The following is a 24,307-nucleotide window of genomic DNA, read 5'->3' on the forward strand; positions in this document are numbered from 1 at the left end:
ACCCCTCATGCGTTGCCATTTCTGAGGACTCAGGTGTTATTCCTCTGTACCCAGTAAATTCACGCCATATCCCACCCTTCAGACCGAAACACAGCCTAGCAAACGCAACTGCTTCACGGTTGAAACACGAGTGGGACAGAGGTACCCAAGCAATCGACTTTTGTACAAGGTCTTCCTCTGGTATATTATATATATCCCTTATAGTGTGCCTGATCTCATTATACTGCTTCTGCCGATTTCAATTATATTTTTTGTGACTAATTATTGAAAATATACATATTTACCAAAATAAAAAGTAGCCTAAACCACACAGGGATACCTTTCTAACAGTGAAAGAATTTTCAATATCGAAGCCAAACTTACAAGTTTACCTCTTTTTAATATTAGTATAGAAGTATAGATATAGATTAGAAGTATTGAAACAATCCAAGTATTTTTCAATTATTTTACATTGCATACGAAGTACAAATATCGGTAATCGTACAGTTATTATGATTATTTTAACCGTTAACGGTCCACTGCTGAACATAAGCCTACCCTTTAAGGGGAGTTCTGCGTACAGTACTACGCAAAACTCCCCTTAGTAGAATTAGAAGAATAGTAGAATTGGCTCATTTTGATAAAACCAACACAACAAAATTTTATTCTTTTTTCGGTACGACACAACTTAAAAAATGGGTGGGTTACCACTCAAAAACCTGGTTGCAGTTGTAAGAGCAGGCAAATTGGATTCATTGTATTATATGTTCATCTTTTATTTAAACTAAGTTTCATTAAAAAGGTTTATACATGCAGAATTCTGTAGTAGGATCTTAAGCTATGTTTTAGTCATAAAATGTGTAACTTGCTACGCCATAAGAGCACTTTTTAATAATCATTGAAATATATTTTAAATATTTTTTAAATATTATCCTTTACGAAAATTAGAAGATTTCGGTATGAAGGTGTTTAAACTATAACCAAATTATAATAGTACCAAAGTAGAGTCAGGCTCGAATCACAGCCGCTTTTAATTAAAAGTACGGGATGATCACTAAACTAGTCGAGCTTTCTCGACTAAAATACACGTAAATTAAACCGATAGTTATTACATTGAAGTACTAAAATTCGCCATAATAAATCAAGAGCAAAAGGTTTCCCTCTTTGTCGTCGAACTTTTCGCGCAAACATTGCAAAAATATCTGCTACTATTTTTTTTTTAAACAGAAAATAGCAAAAATGTAAACAAAATACTTTTTCTATATCAAAGGTAAGCCATTAATGGAAAATATCGTTTAAAAATTAATATAGAATCGTAAAGTCAGTATAAATTTATTTAAAATAGTCAATAATAATACAAAGTCAACATTGTTTGTTATAAAATACATTGAATTTAACATTACATATACAATACAAACAATCAAATTGTAATGGTCAACACATTTGTATAGTTTACATTAAAATAATTAACGTTTTACTTTGGTGTCATATCTTTATAACAGTACTATAGTTTGATAGGTTCACAGCGCCGCGTAAAGTTTTCTTTTGAAGATTCTGAAAGGAAAACAAAGTTTGAAATCTTTGTATTATTTTCTACTTAATAACAAAATAGTTTATCATCATCGTCACCACAGCCGTTAACTGCCCAATAATGAACATAAACCTTCCCCATAAAAAGGATTTTGTCAATAGTTACCATGTTTGGCAGTTAGGTTGGCAACTGTTGTTAGGATTTGGAGATGTTTTATGCTGACCATTCCTAGATTATTAAGTTCCTTTAGTCGCCTTTTATGACAACCAGGGGAAAAGAAAACTACGATATACTGAAGGGAAATAGTATGGTAATACTTGTAAATATTAAGTTTTATCTATAATGTAATTTGTAGCAAATAACAAAACTAATCAAAAAATATACTTATATAAAAGTCGATTGCTTGGGTAACTCTGTCCCATTTGTGTTTCTACCGTGAAGCAGTTGTGTTTGCATGGCTGTGTTTCGGTTTAAAGGTGGAATATGGCGTGAATTTACAGGGTACAGAGGAATAACATCCGAGTCCTCAGGAATGGCAACGCATGGGGGGGTATCATGGGCGAAACAGTATACTCTGTTATGTACATGGTACTGCTCATGTCTATAGGCGACGGTTACCTCTTTCCATCAGGTGGGTCGTCAGCTTGTTTGCCATTCCAAGTTGTATATATATATATATATATATATATATATATATATATATATATATATATATATACTAACTTTAACTTACCTTTTTAAAAATACTGGCCATTAACAAGTTTGTCTTCTTTATATTCTCTTTCTTTCTGTCTTCTTTTTTCTGGACCACTTCAGGCAACGATTTGTATATTTTCTCTGAGTGCTTTTTCATTTCTTTCTCACTTATAAATTTTGGTGCAACTGAAATTTTAAGTACAATACATAAACATTTGATATTTATCGTTTTTTGAAATACACAATTAGAACTGTAAATACCTTAAAAATATAATAATCCAACTGCAAAGCTAATTAGACTTTTATTCTTCTTCAAGAATGATAGCTTTATTTTTAGGATCGCAAACAAGCAGACAACAAGTTGCTTGTGCATTACCAACTTTTTAAATATTTGTAAGCGCGTTTTGTGAAATACCCTACATTGTAATGAAAACACTGAAAAGGGAGCTCATTCCACAACCCATACGTACGAAGCAAAAATAGATGCACAGACAGTGGAAGTCTACCTCGCACCTAAAAAAGTGGGTCGACTCTAGCTCTATGAGGAGATACAGTAGTAAAAGGGTGATGAAGACATCAAGTCGTATAATTTCTTGGAACATTCCCCATTGTACAGACGGTAAAAAATGGATAAAGAAGCTACATCCGGACTTAAACTCAGAAAATCCAAACGATCTGTTAGCAAGGGATCATCGATCACTCGAACCGCTCGACGCTGTATAGAATCAAGTGGAAAGAGTCAATATTGGAGTGATAGACCCAAAAAAAATTAAAGGTGTGAACAATATTCCATATGTGGGAGAATTTAGGCTTTATAAAGCAGGAGTCAATGCCGAGGACTGAAATACTCTTTTGTGGGGGCCTTGTTCAAGACTCCTAGTAGATTAATACTTACGTTTCTTTTTACGAAGCTCGACGCCGAGCTCTTTCGCCAGTTGACGCAGCTCCGACTCACTAACGGCGGTCAAAGCTGGTTGTTTGTCCAGTTGCAGTGACAGCAACTGCCGTTGGGCAGCGCGTTCATTTGCTCTACAAAACAAATTATATTCTATATTTCAAAACGCGCAATTCTGCAATCGGAGATTCTAAGTACTTTACATTACATTACTCTGTTATGTCCACGGCACTGCTCATTACTATAGGCGATGGTTACCACTTTCCATCAGGTGGGCCGTCTTTCCGTCAACTTGTTTGCCATTCTAAGTTGCATAAAAAAAATTATATTGTACATTACAATAGATAAATAAAATGTTACACATGAAGATGATATTATTTGCGATGGTTTATTTTGATTAACAGTACAATTAAAATTGGACTTTTTGACCATTTATAATAAGACATTACTTCTTTTTTTTTTTTGAACGTTAAACAAATATACTACAAATATCACAAATAAAATATTATTAACAATATTTTATTTTATTTAATAAAATTAGATCTGTTTTAAGTATTTAAAAAAGGAAATCCCCACAGATATTAATGATAAATATGGTAAACACAAAACAGAATAAAAAAAAAAACAGAAAGGGCAACCTATGTACATCAGTATAATAATTTGTTCGTATGACCGAATCTAATATTTTAGATTACATTACCACAATAATTAATTATTCTAATTAGATCTCAAACTATTAAAACATTTTGATATAACATATTAACTAGTATTATGTTATAAGTGATATAACTAAATAAATAATGAATAACGCTACATTTCATCTAGGAACTCACCAATTCTTCTTACTCCAGTTTGAATATTTTCCACATAGCATTGCTCCATACATGGATTACAACTTGGAAAATTTGATTTATTACCTAATAATGTATACAATTACTTTACACATCTAATGGTAAAATAAATATTTAATCTTGTAATTTGAAACAGTTTTTCAATACCTTCACAATACATATTGCAAGTTTCCATAGACCCCATACAATTTGGTGTATGAACAACCACCATTTTCAGACGTGGAGTACATGGATCTTGGGTTCTGAAGTATGAAAAATTGGTGAGCAAATTTTAATCTAAGTTATTGTATTATTAATTAGCTTTTATTCGCAACTCTATAAGCGTGGATTTTCTAAGAAGGCGACCATTGATCAATGGCATATCAAGATAAAATAACCACCAGATTAAGTTAAACTTTCGGAAACACGACTCCATACAACAACAATCAAAATGATATATGAATTAAAGAGCCTAAAAAAATAATTCTGTAGGAGTAGATGCTCTCACTGAGGAGCACACTCTTTTGTTATTATATTTAGTATGTTCCTGAAAGTTTAACTAGGTGGGTTTCAAAACGCATTCCATTCTGTCTTTGTATAATATCAATGAATGGATTATGGATTCTATTGCTCTTATCATACTGACACCTCATACTGACTTTTCTCGAATATCTCATATATATGATTATATGACGTGATAAATCAAAGGCTAGGTTAAAACCAGATGCAGATTAGTTAAGAATTCTAATATCCAAACATAATTTCCTAATTAGCTGACTCATTTTTTTTTATCAGTATTGTACACACTTACGCATAAAATGTATTTTGACGTATTTTTTTTAATAAATAAAATTAATGTTTACTTGTTAAAAAGATGCAGAAATTATAAGACAAAAGAAATATATGTTATAATGGAATCACTCATAACTATTTATTACGCATAATTGTATGAAAAAGTTGACCCATTTTTCTCGAACCATTTCTGTTGAGACACTATCTATATAATCTAAGTACTTAATATATCAGAGCAACAAACTAATTTGTGAATGCTTGTTAGATTATTACCTTGCTTCGCTAATGAACTTTAAGCAATTCTGGCGACTTGAACAATTTTCTACAAAATCCGGCCGGTTTTTCTCTAGATAATCTCTCACTGTATATCTTTGACCCATCTGACCTATTTCATCTGTACTAGAAACTTCACACTCATTTGGCAAACTTCTAGAGCGTACCTTGGGACTACAGGATGGATTATAATGGGGCAAATCTTTCCCAATCTTAGTAGACAACTCTTTAAAAGGGACATTTTCTGTTTGTTTATGTTTCGGTGGTACCTTAACAATGATATTTTGCAATGACTTATGACACTTATCCGCTACATCTTCACTGACCATACTATCAGACGTTTGAATTATTAAATTGTAAGCAACACATTTCTTTTTAATCTTTTCCATGCCCATTCTAGTTTTGTGAGTTCTACATTTATGTCCTCGACATGAGCAATGATGGACACGTTTACATTTTTCACAATTTACAGAAGTACTACTGGAAACTTCACACTTTTTAGCTTTGCATCGCTTTTGATGATATTTATCACATTCTTTCTGAATTTTGTTAAGAACTTTACAAGTTGCAGCATCAGATGACGTTGACGGCAAATCAGTAGAAAAAGGTAATTCAGAGGATTCTGGAGTAACGACTCCTTTTGTTTTTCTAGCAGAGAATTGAACACCTTTATCAATTAACATCTTTGTATATTTATTATCATCTATTTCCGTTATGACTTTGTCTCGCTTATTTTTATTCCTATGCCCATATTCATCAGGACTCGAGCATGGCAATCCACCAGAATTATCTGGTGGAGTCAAAGTATCAGACATTTTTATTTGTTCATAATCATTAGTGCTATCATCTGTATCTAATAAATAATTAAGAACAGTAATTATCTCCTTGAAACACTTTTTTCGTTTTCCTTTATCAATATCTTTCTTTGAATAACGTCTTGTTATGTCTTGAATCATGTCTAATATAGGATCTTTACTGGCTTCACTACTGGATTTACGACTTCCTAAACGTAAACCAGGCACAAATTCATTATCTTGAGGTTCTTCTGAAGGTGTTCTACAGTTTGACTGCTTTGATGACTGCTCAGAGTTGGATTTAAGTTTTCCAGATTGACTCTGGTCAGTATCAGACTCCCTCGTCTTTTCTGTATCTGATTTCGAATAACCTTGTGTGACAGCATCTACTTTAACTACGTCATCAGTTTGTACACCACACGCTGTATCAAATCTACCAGTATCTGTATTAGAACGTAAAAAGGGCTTATGTTTATTGACTGGGATATTTTTTGGGTATGTATTGTACTTAAGTCCCTCAGCATTACAACTGCTAATAACACAAGATTTTTTTAAAGTATTTAATATTTCTTGTTTATTTACTCTGTTGCTATTATAATCAATAATACTCTGAGATTTTTGAAAAGGTTCTTCTATTTCATTATTCATGTTCATAAAAATATTTGTAGTTTGAGACTGAACACCTTTAGTACATTCTTCCATTAAACAAGTAGCTTTTTCAACAACATCCACTTGAATGACATCTGTTCCTTGCTCTGGTCTTTCATTAATGTATTTTTCTACAGTTGATTTATTGACGTTGGAATCAATAGTGACCTTTAATGTCATATTTGTGCCTTGTATAGGTATTGTAAACTTTTCTCCAGGAGTATCTACAGCTGCATTATCATTGAGCTTGTTAACTTTTTCAAAATTAGTATTAGACTCAGAAGGGCTCTTCCGTAGTAATGATACAATTTTCACAGATTTATCACTATTTGTATCAGTTTCAACCTCTCCATGTTTAACCTGATTAATCACAACTTCAGAATTGCGTTTCGCAGCTTTTTTAAGATTTTCTTTAATTATTTCAACACAATCTACATCATTAATTATAAATATGTCAGTTAGACTTGGATCAGAAATTTTTGGATTTATACTTATTTCTGTTTGTACTAATCTTGTAGATTCATAAACAATTACATTATTATTGTTTACTGTTGCACCTGAATCTTTATTCAATGACTTCATTCTATTATCACTTGCTGTACAAGATGCTGTTGAATTTTTATCAGCAATTCCTAATCGTAACATGTTCAATGCAATATTTGTTTGTGACGACTGCGATGTTCTTCTTAATTCTGGAACATTTTCAAAACTGCTACTTTTAAATAATTTTTGTTCCTTATTATCATTTGTACTACCACTTCTTGATGTTGATGGTTGACTGATGAATATATTATTATTTTCAGAAGAATTTTTCTTACATTGACATCTTACATTAGAAATGGAAGGTTCCTCCAACTGAGTACCAGTATGAGTTAATCGTGAACACTTATATATCAATAAACCATCAGGTTCATTGCATGAAGTGACACCTTTGTTTGTACATAAACATACATATTTTATATCCCCCGTTTCATTTTCAGGTACTAATTGAGCTACATTTGTAGAAAATACTCTACTACTATTTTCGTTTTCTTTTTGTACAATTTCTTTCTTATAATTTTTACCTGAACTTTCGTGATCTCCTAATTTAATATCAACCTGTACTGAACTATCAGTCACACCAACACTTATGGGTTTATGACGTCGACAATAATGCTTTTCATCATTTTTATCCTGGGTTATTTTATTTTCATTGATTTCACTCTGTAATCTCTTTTTTAAGTTTGTTTTCTTATTTTGAGCATCAGAAGTACCCGATGAAAGTGTAAATACAGAATGACTTCTCTGTTGCCTTATATTATGTCTTTCAAAACCTGTTACATTAGTGTTAGATCCACCTTCTAAATTATTTGCATCACCTGAGCCATCGTCATAATTATTTCTAGTTAAATCCTTCATCAACTCTTTCAATTTATTGTTAGATTTTAGATCAGGTTGATATGGTATTTTAAATGCATTATCAGAACTAACTAATTTCTGTTTTAAAAAATATTCTTTATCTCTCAAATGTCGTCTGTATGACTCTTCTCTTTTAAGGGCATCTAAATATTTTTTATATAATTCTTCTGAAGAAGTTTTAGCAAATGCAGTATCAGATGAAGTTTTTTCTTTGCTAGAAGCATCTGACTCTGTGTAAGAGGAAGTTAATACTTTAGAAACAAATTTAGAAATAACAGGTTTTTCGCAAGTAGATACTGCTGATAAATTTGGAGCACTTTGAGATGTTGAGGCCAAGCCACTAGGATTGAATTTATCTAAACGTAATATGGACTTTTTTGGTTTTAACAACTTGGTTTTATCACCCGTAGTATTTCCATCTGAAGTACTTGTTGTGTTACTTTCCTCTCTTTCAATTTTTTTACTAGAAATACTTAATCCAGACAGAAACTCAGTTGTACTGTCATCATCCCGATATTTGGAGGTGAGTAACCTCTGAACAATTTCTTTAATTAATCTCTTTTTCAGATTAGGGTCATCTTGACGATGTTGCAATGCCATTTTAAGTACATCAATACTTTTTTTCAAATCTTTGCCAAATGAATGCATTGATGCTTTGCTCGAATCTGTGGTTAAAACCCCACTTGACTCTAAGCTAGACTTATTACCTGACATACTTGTCAGTTTAGATTCATTTTGTTTTAGTTGTTTCTGATTATAAATATGGCCAGGCATGTATTCAAAACTTTCAGCTTCAGATACTTGTTCAGCATTCCTCTCCTGTACTGGTATGCTTCCCTTATCCAGATGTGTTTTATTCTTTGTTATTCTTTTTCTCCTAACAGTTCTTAATTTCTTTCTTTTATTTCTTTTTTTCAAAGTATTTAAATTAATCACTAATGGAATCCTATGAACATTGAATATCTTTTTATTTAATGCCTCTTGAGAGTTTGTTTCTCCATTCTTATTTAAAGATGTCTGAATTTCTTTGTCTATTTTAACTTGAGGAGTTACTTCAGTCTCAACTGATACCTTTTCAGGTGTGATATTAATATCTTTTTTTATATTTTCTAGAGTCACACCACCATCTTTTTCAACATTAAAAGATATGTGTTTTGTTAAATTTACATTTATTGCTCGAGATGGACTTGTGTCAGTCTTATGAGGTACATTAACTTCTACATAATCTATGTCCTTTTTGTAAATTGTAGTAGTTTTTTTTGCTATACCTCTTTTGCCCTTGATTTTGCCTTCACCTTGTTCTAATGGAGTTGAATGAGCAGTAGGCGGCTCTAATTCTGAATCTTGTTTTTTATCATTATTAGAATATTGTTGTTTCAATGCAAGCCTTTCTAAAGTGCTTAAGCTGGAAGCTGAAGTCTTTCTATCACTTTCATTTGCATATCCAACATCAGCTAAAGAATCCCATTCTAGCTTGCGTTGTGATGTAATGCTACTTGATGGTGACAATGGTTTATTCAATGAAGTATCCATTATCGCATCCATTGCTGTAAATAATAATGAAAGCAAAGTTATTATATTCTTTATTTCACTCAGACATAAAATAATAATAACAATGAACTTATCTCTTCATCACACCCTTGAACCTAAATGGTCACATACAGTGTAATTTCAAAGAAATTTTCTCCTGCAAATACTTAGGTAATGAAATAAGCTGTATGGGGTTCTTCAGAAAGCATATATTAAGGTATCTTCAGAGTTCAACACGCATGTGAAACCCCTATTGTTGCAAGGTGTCCATATGCAACAGTGACCATTTACCATCAAACAGGATGTATGCTTGTTTGGTATAAAAAAAACGTGCATCACAACATCAACAAACTATCTCTATTACAATAGGGATTGTAGTTGCATTTTAACATACTTTATTTTTTTTTAAATCTAAAAATATTTATATAATATGGTTTTACTTACATTTTTGTGAATGATAATCATCAGATTTTACAGAATCATTATCTGAGTGTTTTGATGCCACATCTTCCATGATAATGGGTGGAGATTCAGAATCACTTTTGGTTTTTGGAGTTTTATCCTATAAATAATTAAATTTAAACTAGTGGTTAATATAAATAAATAGGGACAGTAATATGGTAAGGCAGTATATACTACATAACATATGCACAGAGCCCTATGATGCCTGCATAGAATAGGCCATCCCTGCTTTTCTCATTGTTGTTGTAAAAGGTGACTAAGGAATTTAATGGTAGAGGGATGAATAGTAGCATCCTTTTTAGAACATCACCAAAACCTAACTGTGGTCGCCAATGTGCCTGCCAAGCATGGCAACTACTGTCAAAACTGCCCTTACGAGGGGTTAGCCTATGTTATACACTAGACAGTAGATGGCTGGTATGGTGATGATGATAGATACATATATATTCAAATACTTTCATTAGTGATGTATCCCATTAGCAACACATATTAGGCTCCAATCTAACGGAACTTGAGTTTTCTTTAAAAAAAAAATTTATCAACCATACTTAAGGGTATTCACTGACCCTAACAATAAACCCTTGTTTAACAACTTTATTCATTCCATTAGCTCCGATCCCTAAAAAGGGAGATCGCTCAGATCCAGCTAACTATAGGCCCATAGCTATCACTTCCTTATTCTCGAAGGTTATGGAATCCATCATTAACCGTCAACTGCTCCGGTACCTAGAAGAGCACCGGCTGATCTGTGATCGCCAGTATGGCTTTCGACAGGGACGTTCGGCCGGTGATCTTTTAGCTTACTTAACACACCGATGGGCAGTGGCAATCGAGAGTAAGGGAGAGGCCTTAGCAGTTAGTCTGGATATCGCGAAGGCCTTTGATCGGGTGTGGCATAGAGCGCTGCTTTCAAAGCTACCTTCATTTGGGTTGCCTGCGAGACTGTGCATTTGGGTCGCCAGTTTTCTCAAGGAACGTAGCATTAAGGTCGTAGTCGACGGTGCATGCTCTGATTTAAAACCTTTAAATGCTGGTGTCCCGCAAGGCTGTGTCCTATCTCCGACTCTGTTTCTTCTGCATATCAATGATATGTTACAGATAAGTAATATTCATTGCTATGCGGACGACAGTACAGGAGATACATTATATACCGGTCATGCAAAGATCTCGCGGGCACATACCGATGAGTGCCGGAATAGACTTGTGTCTGAAATCGAAACTTCACTCCATCAAGTTTCGATCTGGGGTGAACAAAATCTTGTCCAATTTAACCCCAAAAAGACACAAGTCTGCGCGTTTACCGCAAAAAAGACGCCGTTTGTCGTATCTCCTCACTTTCAGGGCACTTCCCTTGATAAAAAGTCAAGTCTAGGAATTCTGGGCGTTGATATATCTTGCGACGTCCAGTTTTGCGGTCATCTGGAGGAGAAGGCTAAGATAGCTTCCAAAAAGTTAGGAGTGCTCAATAGGGTGAGACGATATTTCATGCCAGAACACCGCCTGAAATTATATAAAGCCCAAGTCAGGCCGCATATGGAATACTGTTCTCACCTGTGGGCAGGAGCGCCACAGTACCAACTCCTTCCGTTAGACCGCATTCAAAGTCGGGCGGCTCGAATTATCGATAGTCAACACCTTACTGTCCGTCTTGACCCATTGAAACTGCGCAGAGATGTTGCGTCTCTGTGCATCTTCTACCGAATTTATCATGGGGAGTGTTCTGAGGAATTGTTCGGATTGATACCTGCTGCTGATTTTCACCACCGTACAACCCGCCACAAACTAAAGTTTCATCCCAATCATCTGGACGAGTGGCGGTCTTCCACCGTGCGTTTTTCAAGGCACTTTCTTCCACGCACAACCATTCTTTGGAATCAACTTCCAGCAGCAGTATTTCCGAACCGATATGACAACATAACCTTCAAGAAAAGAGTATATTCCTTTTTAAAAGGCCGGCAGCACACCTGCAATGCCGCTGGTGTTGTGGGTGATCATGGGCGGCGGTAGTCACTTACCATCAGGTGAGCCGCATGCTCGTTTGCCCCCTGTGTTGTAAAAAAAAAAAAAAAAAAAAAAGCTTGAAGAAATTTTGAAATATCTTCAGCCTGAAGACAGTCTAAATTTCACACTCAAATGGTTGACCATTCGAAACCACAGAAAGCTGCATATCTTTTGCACGCTGTCCTCTATTATCAATGATCCTTCCACTCCCACTTATTCAAAAAATAGATTTCAGGTCTACAAAAACTTTCTTTCCCATATTCTCCATTCATCTCACAATTTCCTTCTAGCAACACCATCACATAGTTCTGGATTTATATCCAATTCAATCACTGTTACTGCTATAAGTCTCTGATATAGAATACCTGTGGATCTTCATATAGCACAGACTAAGCTTATATTAAAAAGAAAATTGTTCATGTGTTGAATCAACAAAGCTTATGAAATAATTAGGTTCAACATTTGTACAAATTTTATTGTGCAATAAAGAATAAGCAAAAGATTAAAACCCTTAGTCCAAACTTCTTTGAAATACTCTCAAAGTTGACTGGTAGAGATAAAGCTTTTTAGAATAAGCAAACAAAACAAATAACAAATATTTTGTTTGTGTCTAATACCATATACACAGTAACACACTAACAGTATACACTGACGAGGCACCAGTGAGAAATCACAGGTGAGAATGAAAACACAGATCAGTTAACCCCTCGTGATGAATAATAATAATAATAATCTTTATTTCACTCTTTGTTACAAATATAATTTGAAGTCCCTAACTCCCGAATACACCTGAAATTCAGCATGATACTTTCCAGGGGGGACCATATGGATGTCGACATGACAGGGTATATTGTTAGAAATGAGACTGGTAGTTTTACAATAATACATAATAATACCATATGACATACAATAAAATACATTCCTTAATCCTAAAATAAATAAATGGAACCTGAACTAGAGCTAAGATATTTAATAATAAACAAAGGACAACCAAACCCTTCGCTAACAATGTCCTGCCATGTTTTATTTGATGGCTAACGAGATGATAACTAACATGGAAGAATAAGATTCAACTGAAATACCTAATAGTCCTGTAAACAAACTGTAAAGGTACCTGTGAACCACATGCCTCTGGTACGGAACATTTGATGGATATCCTACATAGTTCCGTGGAAGACTCGCTCTCGCCAGTCCCTCTCTTTTCACCAGAATCTGATGAATCCTGAGACTTCATTTTTCTCCAAAATAAACTTGTCGGGTCTCTAATTTCTGTCTGAGCAGTAGATAACGAGAAATACTGTTCTAGATCACGTTTCTTGCCAAACTTTTTATAATAATTCAGAATCACAGGATTTAATGCCGCGTTAGATTCATCAATATCCTCTGAACTTTTATTATTAGATTCATTGCATTCCATAATTTATATAAGTAAGATATTATTTTCATAATATCCAAAACAAATACAAATTCCAAAATTCATTTAAGAAATAAACGGTTTGCTCATTTTTTAAAAAGTAAATGACGCTTCAGTTTGTTTTGTTTGTTATTCTGTTTAGTGATGTGCAAACAAGTGACAAAAACATTAGATTCAAATATAGGTATCGAGTGTTTGTTGTTTTTTTTTGTTTCACAAATTCATCTAAATTCAAAATTTCAAAAACTCTATAATTAATATTTATTTATTTCTTATCAAGTACCTAAGTATAAAGTGCCATGGTTTATCTTTTTTTTTTTTTTTTTTTTTTTTTTATACTACTTAGAATGGCAAACAAGCTGACGGCCCACCTGATGGAAAGTAGTAACCGTCGCCTATAGACATGAGCAGTACCATGGACATAATAGAGTATACTGTTTCGCCCATGATACCCCCCATGCGTTGCCATTCCTGAGGACTCAGGTGTTATTCCTCTGTACCCAGTAAATTCACGCCAATTCGATAATAACGAACTTACACACGAATTTTCAAGCCATAGGGGTTCAATTCTTTTTTACCCTTTTTCATGATAAAAGGTGACCTATGTTCTTTCCCAAGCTCTACACTATATACCAAATTTCATCAAAATCGGTTCAGTGTTTTAGGCGTGCACGCGTAATGGACAGACAGACGGAGTTACTTTCACATTTATAATATTATTAGAATTAAAAATCACCCTGTTACTGTTAAATGTGCATCAGAAACAAAGTAAAATTTTTTATTGTAATTAAGGTTCACTATGTTGGCGATAATGGCCTACACATAAAAGATCTTTTTTATCATGTCGTGAGCTTTTTTATGGGACTATTTTAGATAAACATTTCCATCATACATTTTATACGTCTAACTGTAATGGTTTTAGTAGCGCACGCCAGAATAGCTCACAGATGGCAGAATTTTTTTCTACTTACTTAACGGTAATCGTTATATTTTAGACAATTTACACAATATCTTTATAAATAATAGCCTATATATAATTCTGATGTATAAGTTATTTTATTATAAAGATTCATTAAAATCTATTCATTCATTTTTTTGTAAAAGAGTAACAAACATCCATACAAACTTTCGCGTTTATAATAGTAGTAAGCATCAGTGTTATAATTTATTTTTTATTGAAATCAGCAACAGTTGGTAAGTTACTTGGATTTCTAGACTTGCAAAGTCTAAGATAGAATAAGATGGATCATTTTTAACATTTTTTTCCTTAATAACCAAAAATAGTGATCTTACTGACCAGGGGCATTGTCTTAACGGTTTATGGCTTGTTTAGATTTTATTTCATTTACAAATTATTTTTTTTTGATCTTATTGATTACAACTACTTACCATCAGATGGGCCGTGTGCTTGTTTCTCACCTCAGTGGTATAAAAAAACTTCCCAAACTATAAATATTTGTTTAATAAGTATAGATATCTTTTTTTTTAATTCTTGTGTTTATAAAAGTTTATAATTATTTTTTCTTATTTTACAAACAAAATGTTTTTAAATTTTTATTACCGCTAATATAAGGATCAATTATCAAAATGAATGACAAGTGCGACCTGCCTTTAATTTCCTTCGCTATTAAGTGACCCTTATCTGCCAAAATATTGCCGACACTTAACCAAAAGTAAAATATTATATGACTGAATATTTATTACCTTCATCAAAATTGAACTTCACCCTCGAACCCATTGCCATTATGGTACTTAGTAAATTAGTAACGTTAAGCCAACTTGATCTACTAAGTATATTCAAATACTAGACACCTACTCGTCTTAAGTTATTTTGTTTTATAATTTTAATTTTTTTTTCTTTAGATAATGTCACATATTTATTAACTTAATCTTATCTTAAATCGCTCCTAAAATCTTTCAATTGAGTATTCAAGTTAAATGAAATAGTCGAATATTCGTATAAGTACTGTAGCTTATAACTGAATTAAATTTTGACATTTGTCTGAGAGCAATCGATGCGGTCATCACTAGATTTTCTGCGTGCCATAAATTTGTGTTCAATTTCAAGAACAAGGAATTATATCTGTACACTAACCTACTATGAATTGATAAAAATAACAACTGATGGTGTATCTTTCGTCGTCTTTTTACTAATAATATTTGTATAAGATGAAAGGAGACAACCATATAATTTGCAGTTTTCATTTTATCATTCCTTTTACGTAATTCCTTGTTCTTAGGTACTACACTTTTTTTATTCATAAAACAGAAACCACAGACATTATTGTAAGTCTGTGTTCCTTAGACATAGTACTATATTGTATTGTAAAACCTTTATTGTACATAATTCATATTGAATACATTAAATGATTTAATATACAATGGCGGACTTATCCCATAAAGGGATCTTTTACAGTAGTAATCTGTGGACATAGTCTCTCTCTAATCTGTGACGTAGTTTCTCTTTAATCTGTGACACAGTTTCTGTAATCTGTGATCATATTTTCTACATCAAATTTTTTATTAAAGAAGTTAGTTTATCTTTTTTGTTTATCTTATTCCATCCTAGATTTTCAAAATCTCTAAATAGCCACAGTTTCTTGGAAAGCTTCTACAAAAAATATAAACAATCCGATTAATATTAGGTCGTTAATAATGTCCAGACAAATATCCAGACTCGATGCTAAGAAAGTGGTAAATACTTAATAACTTTTAAGCAGCTCTTTTTTATATTCATATTTAATATTAATAGATACCTGTTGTAATATTTTATATCTAGAATTCGGAGCTCCTGACTCTTACTTATGGCGCTCTTGTGTCTCAAATGCTAAAGGAGACTGAAAACACGGATGATGTCAACAAACAGTTGGAACGCATTGGTTATAACATGGGTGTTAGGCTCATTGAAGATTTCCTTGCGCGGACTTCATCAAACAGATGTTTAGAGATGAGGGAGACAGCAGACAAAATTCAACAAGCTTTTAAGTAACTAAATTTTTTATGACTAATTCTTACCGTAAAACGATACTATTATTTTTAGATATCAATTAGTTCTCATGTTCACTATCATTATGTAGCATTTTGTACCTCTGATACTTGAAATTTCTTAGGATATTTTAATTTTATTCTATCACATAAAACCAGAAAGCATGATTATGAATGAAGTTATGTATGTATGTACTAGCTCCCACCTGCATCTTAAGATTTATCTATTGGTTAGGATAAAATATAATCTATAATCATCATGCTGAAAAGAAAGTATCTAAGAAAAGAGCATATTTCTTTTTAAAAGGTTGCTGTTGGTGTTGTGGGCGGTAGTCACTTACCATCAGGTGAGCCCATGCTCGTTTGCCCCGTGTTGTAAAAAGAATGTACTACAATTTCAGAACTGGTTAAGCCATTTAAGTACATAAAGGTAATAAAACATTCACTTTCACATTTTAAATATTAATGTGGATGATAATGTCTACTGTTCTATTACTTAATTGTATATAAGACAGTGTATTTTGTTAGCAGATTTTATGGAGTTCTTAACATTGTTTTGGACCATTGCTTTGATGGAAAAATTCACTAATATGAACAAAATATACTATGAATATCACACATGTATGTTGTAAAATTGTAATGTAATGTAAATTTCCATACTAAGAATCTCATTTGGGCCATTGTATGTATAATGCTGTAAAGTTATGGTATTAATATTTGTACTAAAATTGTTGTCTTATATTTCAGAGTGTAATATTATAAATCTTGCATTTACCAGAGGGAGACTTTGTACAAAAGTCGATTGCTTGGGTACCTCTGTCCCATTCGTGTTTCAACCGTGAAGCAGTTGTGTTTGCATGGCTGTGTTTCGGTTTGAAGGGTGGGATATGGCGTGAATTTACTGGGTACAGAGGAATAACACCTGAGTCCTCAGGAATGGCAACGCATGGGGGTATCATGGGCGAAACAGTATACTCTGTTATGTCCATGGTACTGCTTATGTCTATAGGCGACGGTTACCACTTTCCATCAGGTGGGCCGTCAGCTTGTTTGCCATTCTAAGTTTTATAAAAAAAAAAAAAAAAATTGTTACTCTGTGACATATAATAGATAAAGATTTTATTCTATTAAAAAGTGGTAATTTTAGTCTCATCAAATATAATGTGAGATCTTTACAGGAGTAATTCTTTAATAGTATCTAATATCTTTATTTTCAATAATATAAAAAAAAAATTAAGAACTTCCTCCTTTTTGAAATAGTTTACAAGTAAATAATCTCTAAAAATACATTATTGCAATTTTTTTTCTATATTATGAAACTGTCTTTCTTTTTTACAATAGATCATTATGTATTGTCATTAATTCAAAGCAATTTGTTTATATAAAATTTTCAGATTATACCTAAATATGCAGCCAACAGTAACAAGCTGGAGTAGCTCTGGAGATGAATTCTCATTAATATGGGACCAGTGTCCACTCAGTGAATGGGTTGAAATGCCCAACAATGGCCTTAAGTACTGTGCACTATTACCAGGAGTTATACGAGGCGCACTGCAAATGGTCCAGCTAGATGTACAATGTTGGTTTGTTCAGGTATGATAATAACTCTTAAATTTGAGATACCTTCAGTAACTTTTGCCTATATTATTTAAACTTTTTTGGAAACAACCTCAGGATCCATTGCAAAGTGTTAATTGCCCACTATAGACATAAAAAGTATTAGTCATTACAAAATATGTGATACTATGAACTACATTATTGAATAACTTTAAAGATATGTACAATACATATAAATAGAACTTAGTTTTAATTGTGGTCACAATGCCCATGCAAATGTAACATTATCTTGTACATAATAATTTGAAAAGAGTAACTGTTTCTTGCGGGTTATTCTCAGCTAATAACAACATCCCAAATTCAGCCAGACAGATATAAAAAATTGATGATTTAAAATAACTTGAAAACCATTCTATTTGAATAAAGATTATTTTTGTTCTCCCATCATAGTCCTAAAGATGATGGTCTCCCATGAAGAAGGAGAATGTAGCAGCTTACTAATATCACACTAACCAGGTGGTTTTGTCAGTCATCTCTTACTACATCCTGGAAATGAGAAGTGTCATACATTGTACTATTATCCATTGTTCCATTATCATAAGATTTGGTACGCCAAATCTTACTCATATAATAAAATTACAAGATGATGTCTGTGTATGGGAGGTATTTAGGAAAAAATAATATAAGGGGTTTTAATAATACTAATAGATACCAATATTTTTTAGAAATGTCTGTCTGTATATTTTTTATGGCATAATGCAAAAATTACTGCACCAAATTGTATTTGGCTTTTACAATTATGGTGTACCTATGTTTTATCTAGATAGGCCATCTAAAAGTAGTCTACGTAATTGGTTTTCCTACTTCTGAAATCCACGCGTAAGAAGTAACAAGCAAATTGTTACTTGAATATAAAATTGCATTTTTAAATTCCAGGATCAACTCAAAGGCGATGCGGTGACAGAGTTAAGAGTAAAATATATAAAAAGATTAGAAGATGCTGTTCCTGCTGGCGAAGATTAAATATTTAAATAAATATATCTAATAATTAATTAATTAATATTTAAATGTAAACAAATTATTCATTATGTTTTTTGTTGCATTGTAAAAAGATTTTATGGTTTATGTATAAAAGGGGCTAATTATGTAAGCCACACCATAGAATCCTAGAAAGTTTCTAATCAAGCATCTTTTTATATAGTGTTCAACTTGACCACAATAAAATTTTGTGGAATACCTAAGATTAAGACTTGTTCAAGAAATATGCAAGTTACAACAGGAAGACTCCTACCATTCTGAAATCCAATGATAGCTTTCATGATAATGAACAACATTCTACAAGAAACATGAATAGAATTTTGAAAACAATATATACTTCATACTTAATCAATCACATCATGTTATCACACTATCCTGATGGAAAATATGGTCCATCAATATGACCAACTAAAAGGACAATGTTCTACTCTCAACTATTGGCCGCATTATGCCGGCTTACTAAATGCTTTTTCATATTACGTTTTAAGGATTCGAGATAATATGATGAAGAGAACAATTCACAAAAAGGTCATTCCATTATGGTAAGGTGCACATGAGAATACGCAAACATTTGTAGGCGAGCATGCCCGGTATACAATACGGATGGTGTGTATCAATATTTTTCTGTAATCCCACTCCTGTAATAGTAATACATATTTCTATTTTATAGGCTGATGTTTAATACATTTTTATTTATAAATTTGTTAATAATTTTCTAATATTCACACAACAATTGTAAATCTTTTCATGTCTTACACCACAAATGTACATACCTACGTGCAACGGGTATTTTATAACGTAACTGGGGGTCTACCATGAAATGAAATTCCGAATTTTCGGGCTCAATTTCGTGTTTTTGTTATACCGAAATCGTCCCTGTAAATGAAGCTTACCATTTCGTTTGTCATAAATCCTACCATAAAAGTCCATAGGAATGATTCTTTAGCATTTTTAATATTTTTAAATGGTATGTATTATGTAATTTGAACATCAAATTTGTGTTTCGTTCGGATCTGAAATTTCGAAAAACATTTCATTGTAGGCCCTCTGCTCTGGGGGTACTTATTGTAAACAGTAGATGCATAGCCAAATAATATATTATTTCTAACTCGATTAGTATGACATTACCCATGTGAAACAAGATCACTTGTATGAAAAAATACATGGCGTCTTCGTATAAAATTTTGTCGCTTGTGATGATCAGCGTTATACTTCTAATAGTCGTAACAATAAAATTAAGTAGGGTATCATGAGCTCGTGTAGTAGACTAGTAATCTACATGAGTTTTTTTTTGTATGTAAAAATGGAATGGTAACCCCGCCTGTGCTAACGGGAAACGCTGGCGGGGCACCAGTGAAGGGTGATTAATGAGGATGAAAACAGGCCAGTTAGCCCATCATGATGAATTCATCAGGAATTAACCATGATAGTTTCCAGGGGGAACCGCGAGGAGGTCGACCTGATTGGGTATATTGCTAGCAATGGGATTCTCAGTCTCCATTACTAACAATCCCTTTCTCCCCACCTACATGAGTTTAGGGTACCCTACTTAATGCTATTAATACATCCCGAAAATAATCTCTCATATTTGGAGAACCCTGTTTTTTTAATTTCATAAATATTATCTGTACATTTCAGTTCATTATAATTATTATTTATTACTTTCTGTTACAACCAGTATTATATATACTGTGTACGTCTGAACACGCATGTTTGTACGAATTTTTCGTTGATAGCAAAATAAAAATATTTACCAAAAAAAAAATATGAATAACAAGAAACAAATATAATAAATAATGAAAATAATAATATGTTTTTGTTTTTAGTTTTTTATATACGATAAGATAAGTTGTTTCGTATCTTTATCAGTTCTTCTTAATATCAAGCGGTGATTTGTGTTTACATGATTTCAATCGAACTGAATCAGATTGAAGTTCTAAGAATTTTTTTTGTCACATAAAAACAAATTAAACCTATTTAATAAGAAACTATACTTGAAGTTAGTCTCCGTCTGCAAAGGCTTTATTACAACAATAATATGAATGTGAAAATGTTTATGGATGTATTATTGTATCTACTTCGATATACCTATTTTTTTTTATTGGATGAAAATGGAATGGTAAAACCGCCTGCGCTAACGGGATACGCTGGCGGAGCACCAGTGAATGGTGATCGATGAGGATGAAAACAGGCCAGTTAGCCCATCATGATGAATTCATCTGGAATTAATCATGATAGTTTCCAGGGGGAACCTCGAGGAGGTCGACCTGGTTGGGTATATTGCTAGCAATGGGATTCTTAGTCTCCATTACTAACAATCCCTTTCCCCCCAATATCGATATACCTATTAGATTGTATAAATTAAATGGCCTGTGGTCCCAGTATAGAATAGGCCACCGCTTCCTTTCCCGTGGGTGTCGTAAGAGGCGACTAAGTGAACTTAATAGTCGAGGGGTTGCAGCAGCGGCCCTCTTGAAATATCACCAAGTCCTAAATGTGGTTGCCAACCCTCCTGTCAAGCGTGGCAACAACTGGCAAAACCCCTTCATGGGGAAGGCATATGTTCAGCGGTGGACAGTTAGACTGATATGATAATGATAAATAGTTGATTTGTAGATAATTAAAAAAATTTGGTCAGTTTAGAGGCGGTCTTCTCTAGTCCTATTTCTAAAATTAAAATTTTAATTTGATATCACAGTGAAAAATTTATTTTAAGGAGCAATATGAACTAATTTTTTTTTACAACGAGTAAACGGCAGACGAGCATGCGGCTCACCTGATGATAAGTGACTACCGCCGCATATCACCCACAACACCAACGGCATTGCAGGTATGCTGCCGGCCTTTTAAAAAGGAATATGCTCTTTGAAGATTATGTTGTCGTATCGGTTCGGAAATACTGCTGCTGGAAGTTGATTCGAAAGAGTGGTTGTACGTGGAAGAAAGTGCCTTGAAAAACGCACGGTGGAGGACCGCCACTCGTCCAGATGATTGGGATGAAATTTTAGTTTATGGCGGGTTGTACGATGGTGAAAATCAGCAGCAGGTATCAATCCGAACAATTCCTCAGAGCACCCATGATAAATTCGGTAGAAGAAGCACAGAGATGCAACATCTCTACGCAGTTTCAGTGGGTCGAGCCGGACAGTAAGGTGCCAATCATCAACAATTCGAGCTGCCCGACTTTTAATGCGATCTAACGGAAGAAAGAAAGAAAGAAAGAAAGAAAAATATTTTATTCAGTGCAATGTAAAAAATACAATATAAACAACAAACGAGAAAAAAAAAATGAGCAAATAAAATGTACATATAATTAAACTTAATTTACCATAATTAAAAATAAACATAAAATAATCATTTTTACATGCAAAAATGCACTGAAATGGCTCCACTCAGCTTTAATGTATGTCCTAGGTGAACATACAGCTGGTTTTCAGTGGCACCAAAAATATATATATAAAAAAAGGGGAGAGAGAGAGGGCACTATTTATAATATTCATGATAATAATTAAAACAAAATTACAACTAATAAATACAAACCAATTACATATACTAGAAAGAACAAAATAGAATAAAATAACATTAATAAATATAAACATTAAACATATATATACAACTACTTTGCCGTAAGATTTATAGGTTAAATAGTACATAGATAATTCTTGTATAGTTTTTTAAAGGTGAATAATGATTTGGCGTTCCTAACTGGCGGTGGAAGATTGTTCCAGCATTTCGTAGCAGCGTACTGGAAGCTACCACGAAAAGCAGCTGTTCTGTATCGTGGACAAAGTAAAAGAGAATTTATTCTTATGTTACGCTTTGAAAAATTTAATTTATCATACAGATATGAGGGCTTTTTACTGTGTATTACGCCAAAAAGCAATGAAGCAAAATGTAAATTTCGACGTGCTGTCATATTTAACAAGTTATTCTGTTCCAAAAAGGGAGTGATATGAGCACGACGAGCAATAGGAAAGCAAAATCGAGCACATGCGTTTTGGATACGTTGTATCATTTTCTTAGTTCGAGCTAAAAGGCACTCCCCAAACACATTATCAGCGTAATTAAACTTAGACAACACTAACGCTTCGCACAGTTTGATTCGAATATCAACAGATAAGAATTCACGCAGCCTGTACAGTACTTTTAGTCTGTAAAAACAATTACGCATGATATCCAAAATATGTTTTTCGAATTGTAATCTCTCGTCCATAACAAGGCCTAAATTTCGTGCATATGTCACTTGTTCTATATGATTTCCAGACAAAACGATTTGTGGTTTACGTGCATTAATATCAGTTACTTGACGTTTGGAGCCCAATAATATGAACTTCGACTTACTGGGATTAACAACTAAACAATTTTGTTCACACCAAGAGGCTAAGCGATTCAGATCTTCATTTATTCTATTTACTACCGACTCAGTTGTATCCGGTTTTACAGATATATATAATTGAAGGTCGTCAGCATATAAATGATAATTACAATTTTGAATAGTGTAAGTAATATCAGTCGTATACAAAATAAAAAGGATAGGCCCTAGTATAGATCCCTGTGGGACTCCTCTGTTCACAGATAATGTAGCAGAGGTTGACACATTGCCACTGTCATCATTAGTTTCAACATACTGTGTGCGGCCGCAAAGATAGCTGGCAAACCAACGCAAAGCATTATTGTCAAATCCATAAAAGGCTAGCTTTGATAATAGGAGTGAGGTATTAATAGTCTCAAATGCACGTGAGAAATCTAGCAGTGTTAATATTGTACCATTACCACCATCCCGCGCATTCAAAATATCATCCACCACATCCAATAAAGCAGTGGTAGTACTACGAGACTTTCTGAAACCGGATTGTTTTTTAGGTAAGATACTGTTTGATTCGAGGTATCTTGTCATTTGTATACAAATAGCCTTTTCAACAACCTTAGACATAAAAGGTAGAACATTAATAGGCCGTAAATCTTTAAAATCCTTTGGATGTTGCGTCTTTGGAATAGGTCTAACTTTGGCTAATTTCCATAAATCAGGAAACACACCGCTTTCAATACTTTTATTTACTATGGCAGTAATTATATTTAATGTACGGGGTAATGTAATCATAATCATATCCAAAGTTATACAGTCAGCGCCTTGCGCATTCGATGAAAAAGATTTAATTATATTGTAAACTGCGGTTTCAGTTACTGGTTTTAGGGTGAATACAGCAGAACCAAAAGTATTATTTTTAAAATAATCAATTAAATTACTGTCAGCATCTTCTTTTCCAGGAAGATTAAGAAAATGTTGGTTTAAGCTATCAGGTTTATTCAAATATGCGGGAAGTTCAAAATCTTTTTTGTGAAAATTAACTACATTATTTTTGATATTTTTCCATAAGTTACGTGCATTATTTAAGTTTTTATTGATATTATCATTAAAATATGCAGCTTTTTCCCTAAGAATAGCTGTACTAACAATGTCTTTTAATTCTTTGTAGTATTTTT

The 24,307-nt window shown here is 33.1% G+C and overlaps 2 protein-coding genes across 4 annotated transcripts; one reads left to right on the plus strand and one right to left on the minus strand.

Moving 5' to 3' along the window:
• Positions 1–1,287: 1,287 nt before the first annotated feature.
• Positions 1,288–13,399, minus strand: LOC113509291 (uncharacterized). 3 transcript variants are annotated; one of them, XR_008252968.1, is made up of 7 exons: positions 12,944–13,399; positions 9,811–9,928; positions 4,997–9,383; positions 4,100–4,194; positions 3,935–4,018; positions 3,102–3,235; positions 2,255–2,392 (listed from the first exon to the last, which is right to left on the minus strand). XR_008252968.1 is itself a non-coding variant. In XM_052895990.1 (6 exons), exons 1-6 carry the CDS (start codon positions 13,244–13,246, stop codon positions 1,465–1,467), a joined length of 5,160 nt encoding a protein of 1,719 aa, XP_052751950.1. In that variant the 5' UTR covers positions 13,247–13,397; the 3' UTR covers positions 1,288–1,464. The 3 variants fall into 3 exon arrangements, 1 of the variants encoding a protein (XP_052751950.1); XM_052895990.1 differs by lacking the exons at positions 3,935–4,018; positions 4,100–4,194 and adding an exon at positions 1,288–1,533 and having other exon boundaries at positions 2,244–2,392; positions 12,944–13,397; XR_008252969.1 differs by lacking the exon at positions 3,935–4,018.
• A 2,311-nt stretch (positions 13,400–15,710) lies between these two features.
• Positions 15,711–20,878, plus strand: LOC113518743 (trafficking protein particle complex subunit 3). The gene is made up of 4 exons (XM_026903710.2): positions 15,711–15,937; positions 16,023–16,228; positions 17,623–17,821; positions 18,722–20,878. The coding sequence occupies exons 1-4, from the start codon at positions 15,899–15,901 to the stop codon at positions 18,806–18,808; spliced, it is 531 nt and encodes a 176-aa protein (XP_026759511.1). The 5' UTR covers positions 15,711–15,898; the 3' UTR covers positions 18,809–20,878.
• The last annotated feature ends 3,429 nt before the right edge of the window (positions 20,879–24,307 follow it).

This window comes from Galleria mellonella, unplaced genomic scaffold (genome assembly GCF_026898425.1).
Source record: "Galleria mellonella isolate WM207_F2 unplaced genomic scaffold, CSIRO_AGI_GalMel_v1 utg312, whole genome shotgun sequence".
Classification (NCBI taxonomy): domain Eukaryota; kingdom Metazoa; phylum Arthropoda; class Insecta; order Lepidoptera; family Pyralidae; genus Galleria; species Galleria mellonella.

Coding starts and splice junctions, on each gene's coding strand:
- LOC113518743 (XM_026903710.2), top strand. CDS start 15,899: ATGTCCAGACAAATATCCAGACTCGATGCTAAGAAAGTG. Junction 15,938..16,022: donor GACTCGATGCTAAGAAAGTG/GTAAATACTTAA, acceptor TTTTATATCTAG/AATTCGGAGCTCCTGACTCT. Junction 16,229..17,622: donor AAAATTCAACAAGCTTTTAA/GTAACTAAATTT, acceptor TAAAATTTTCAG/ATTATACCTAAATATGCAGC.
- LOC113509291 (XM_052895990.1), bottom strand. CDS start 13,246: ATGGAATGCAATGAATCTAATAATAAAAGTTCAGAGGATATTGATGAA. Junction 9,929..12,943: donor CAGAGGCATGTGGTTCACAG/GTACCTTTACAG, acceptor AATTATTTATAG/GATAAAACTCCAAAAACCAA. Junction 1,534..2,243: donor TGGCCAGTATTTTTAAAAAG/GTAAGTTAAAGT, acceptor TTTTCCTTTCAG/AATCTTCAAAAGAAAACTTT.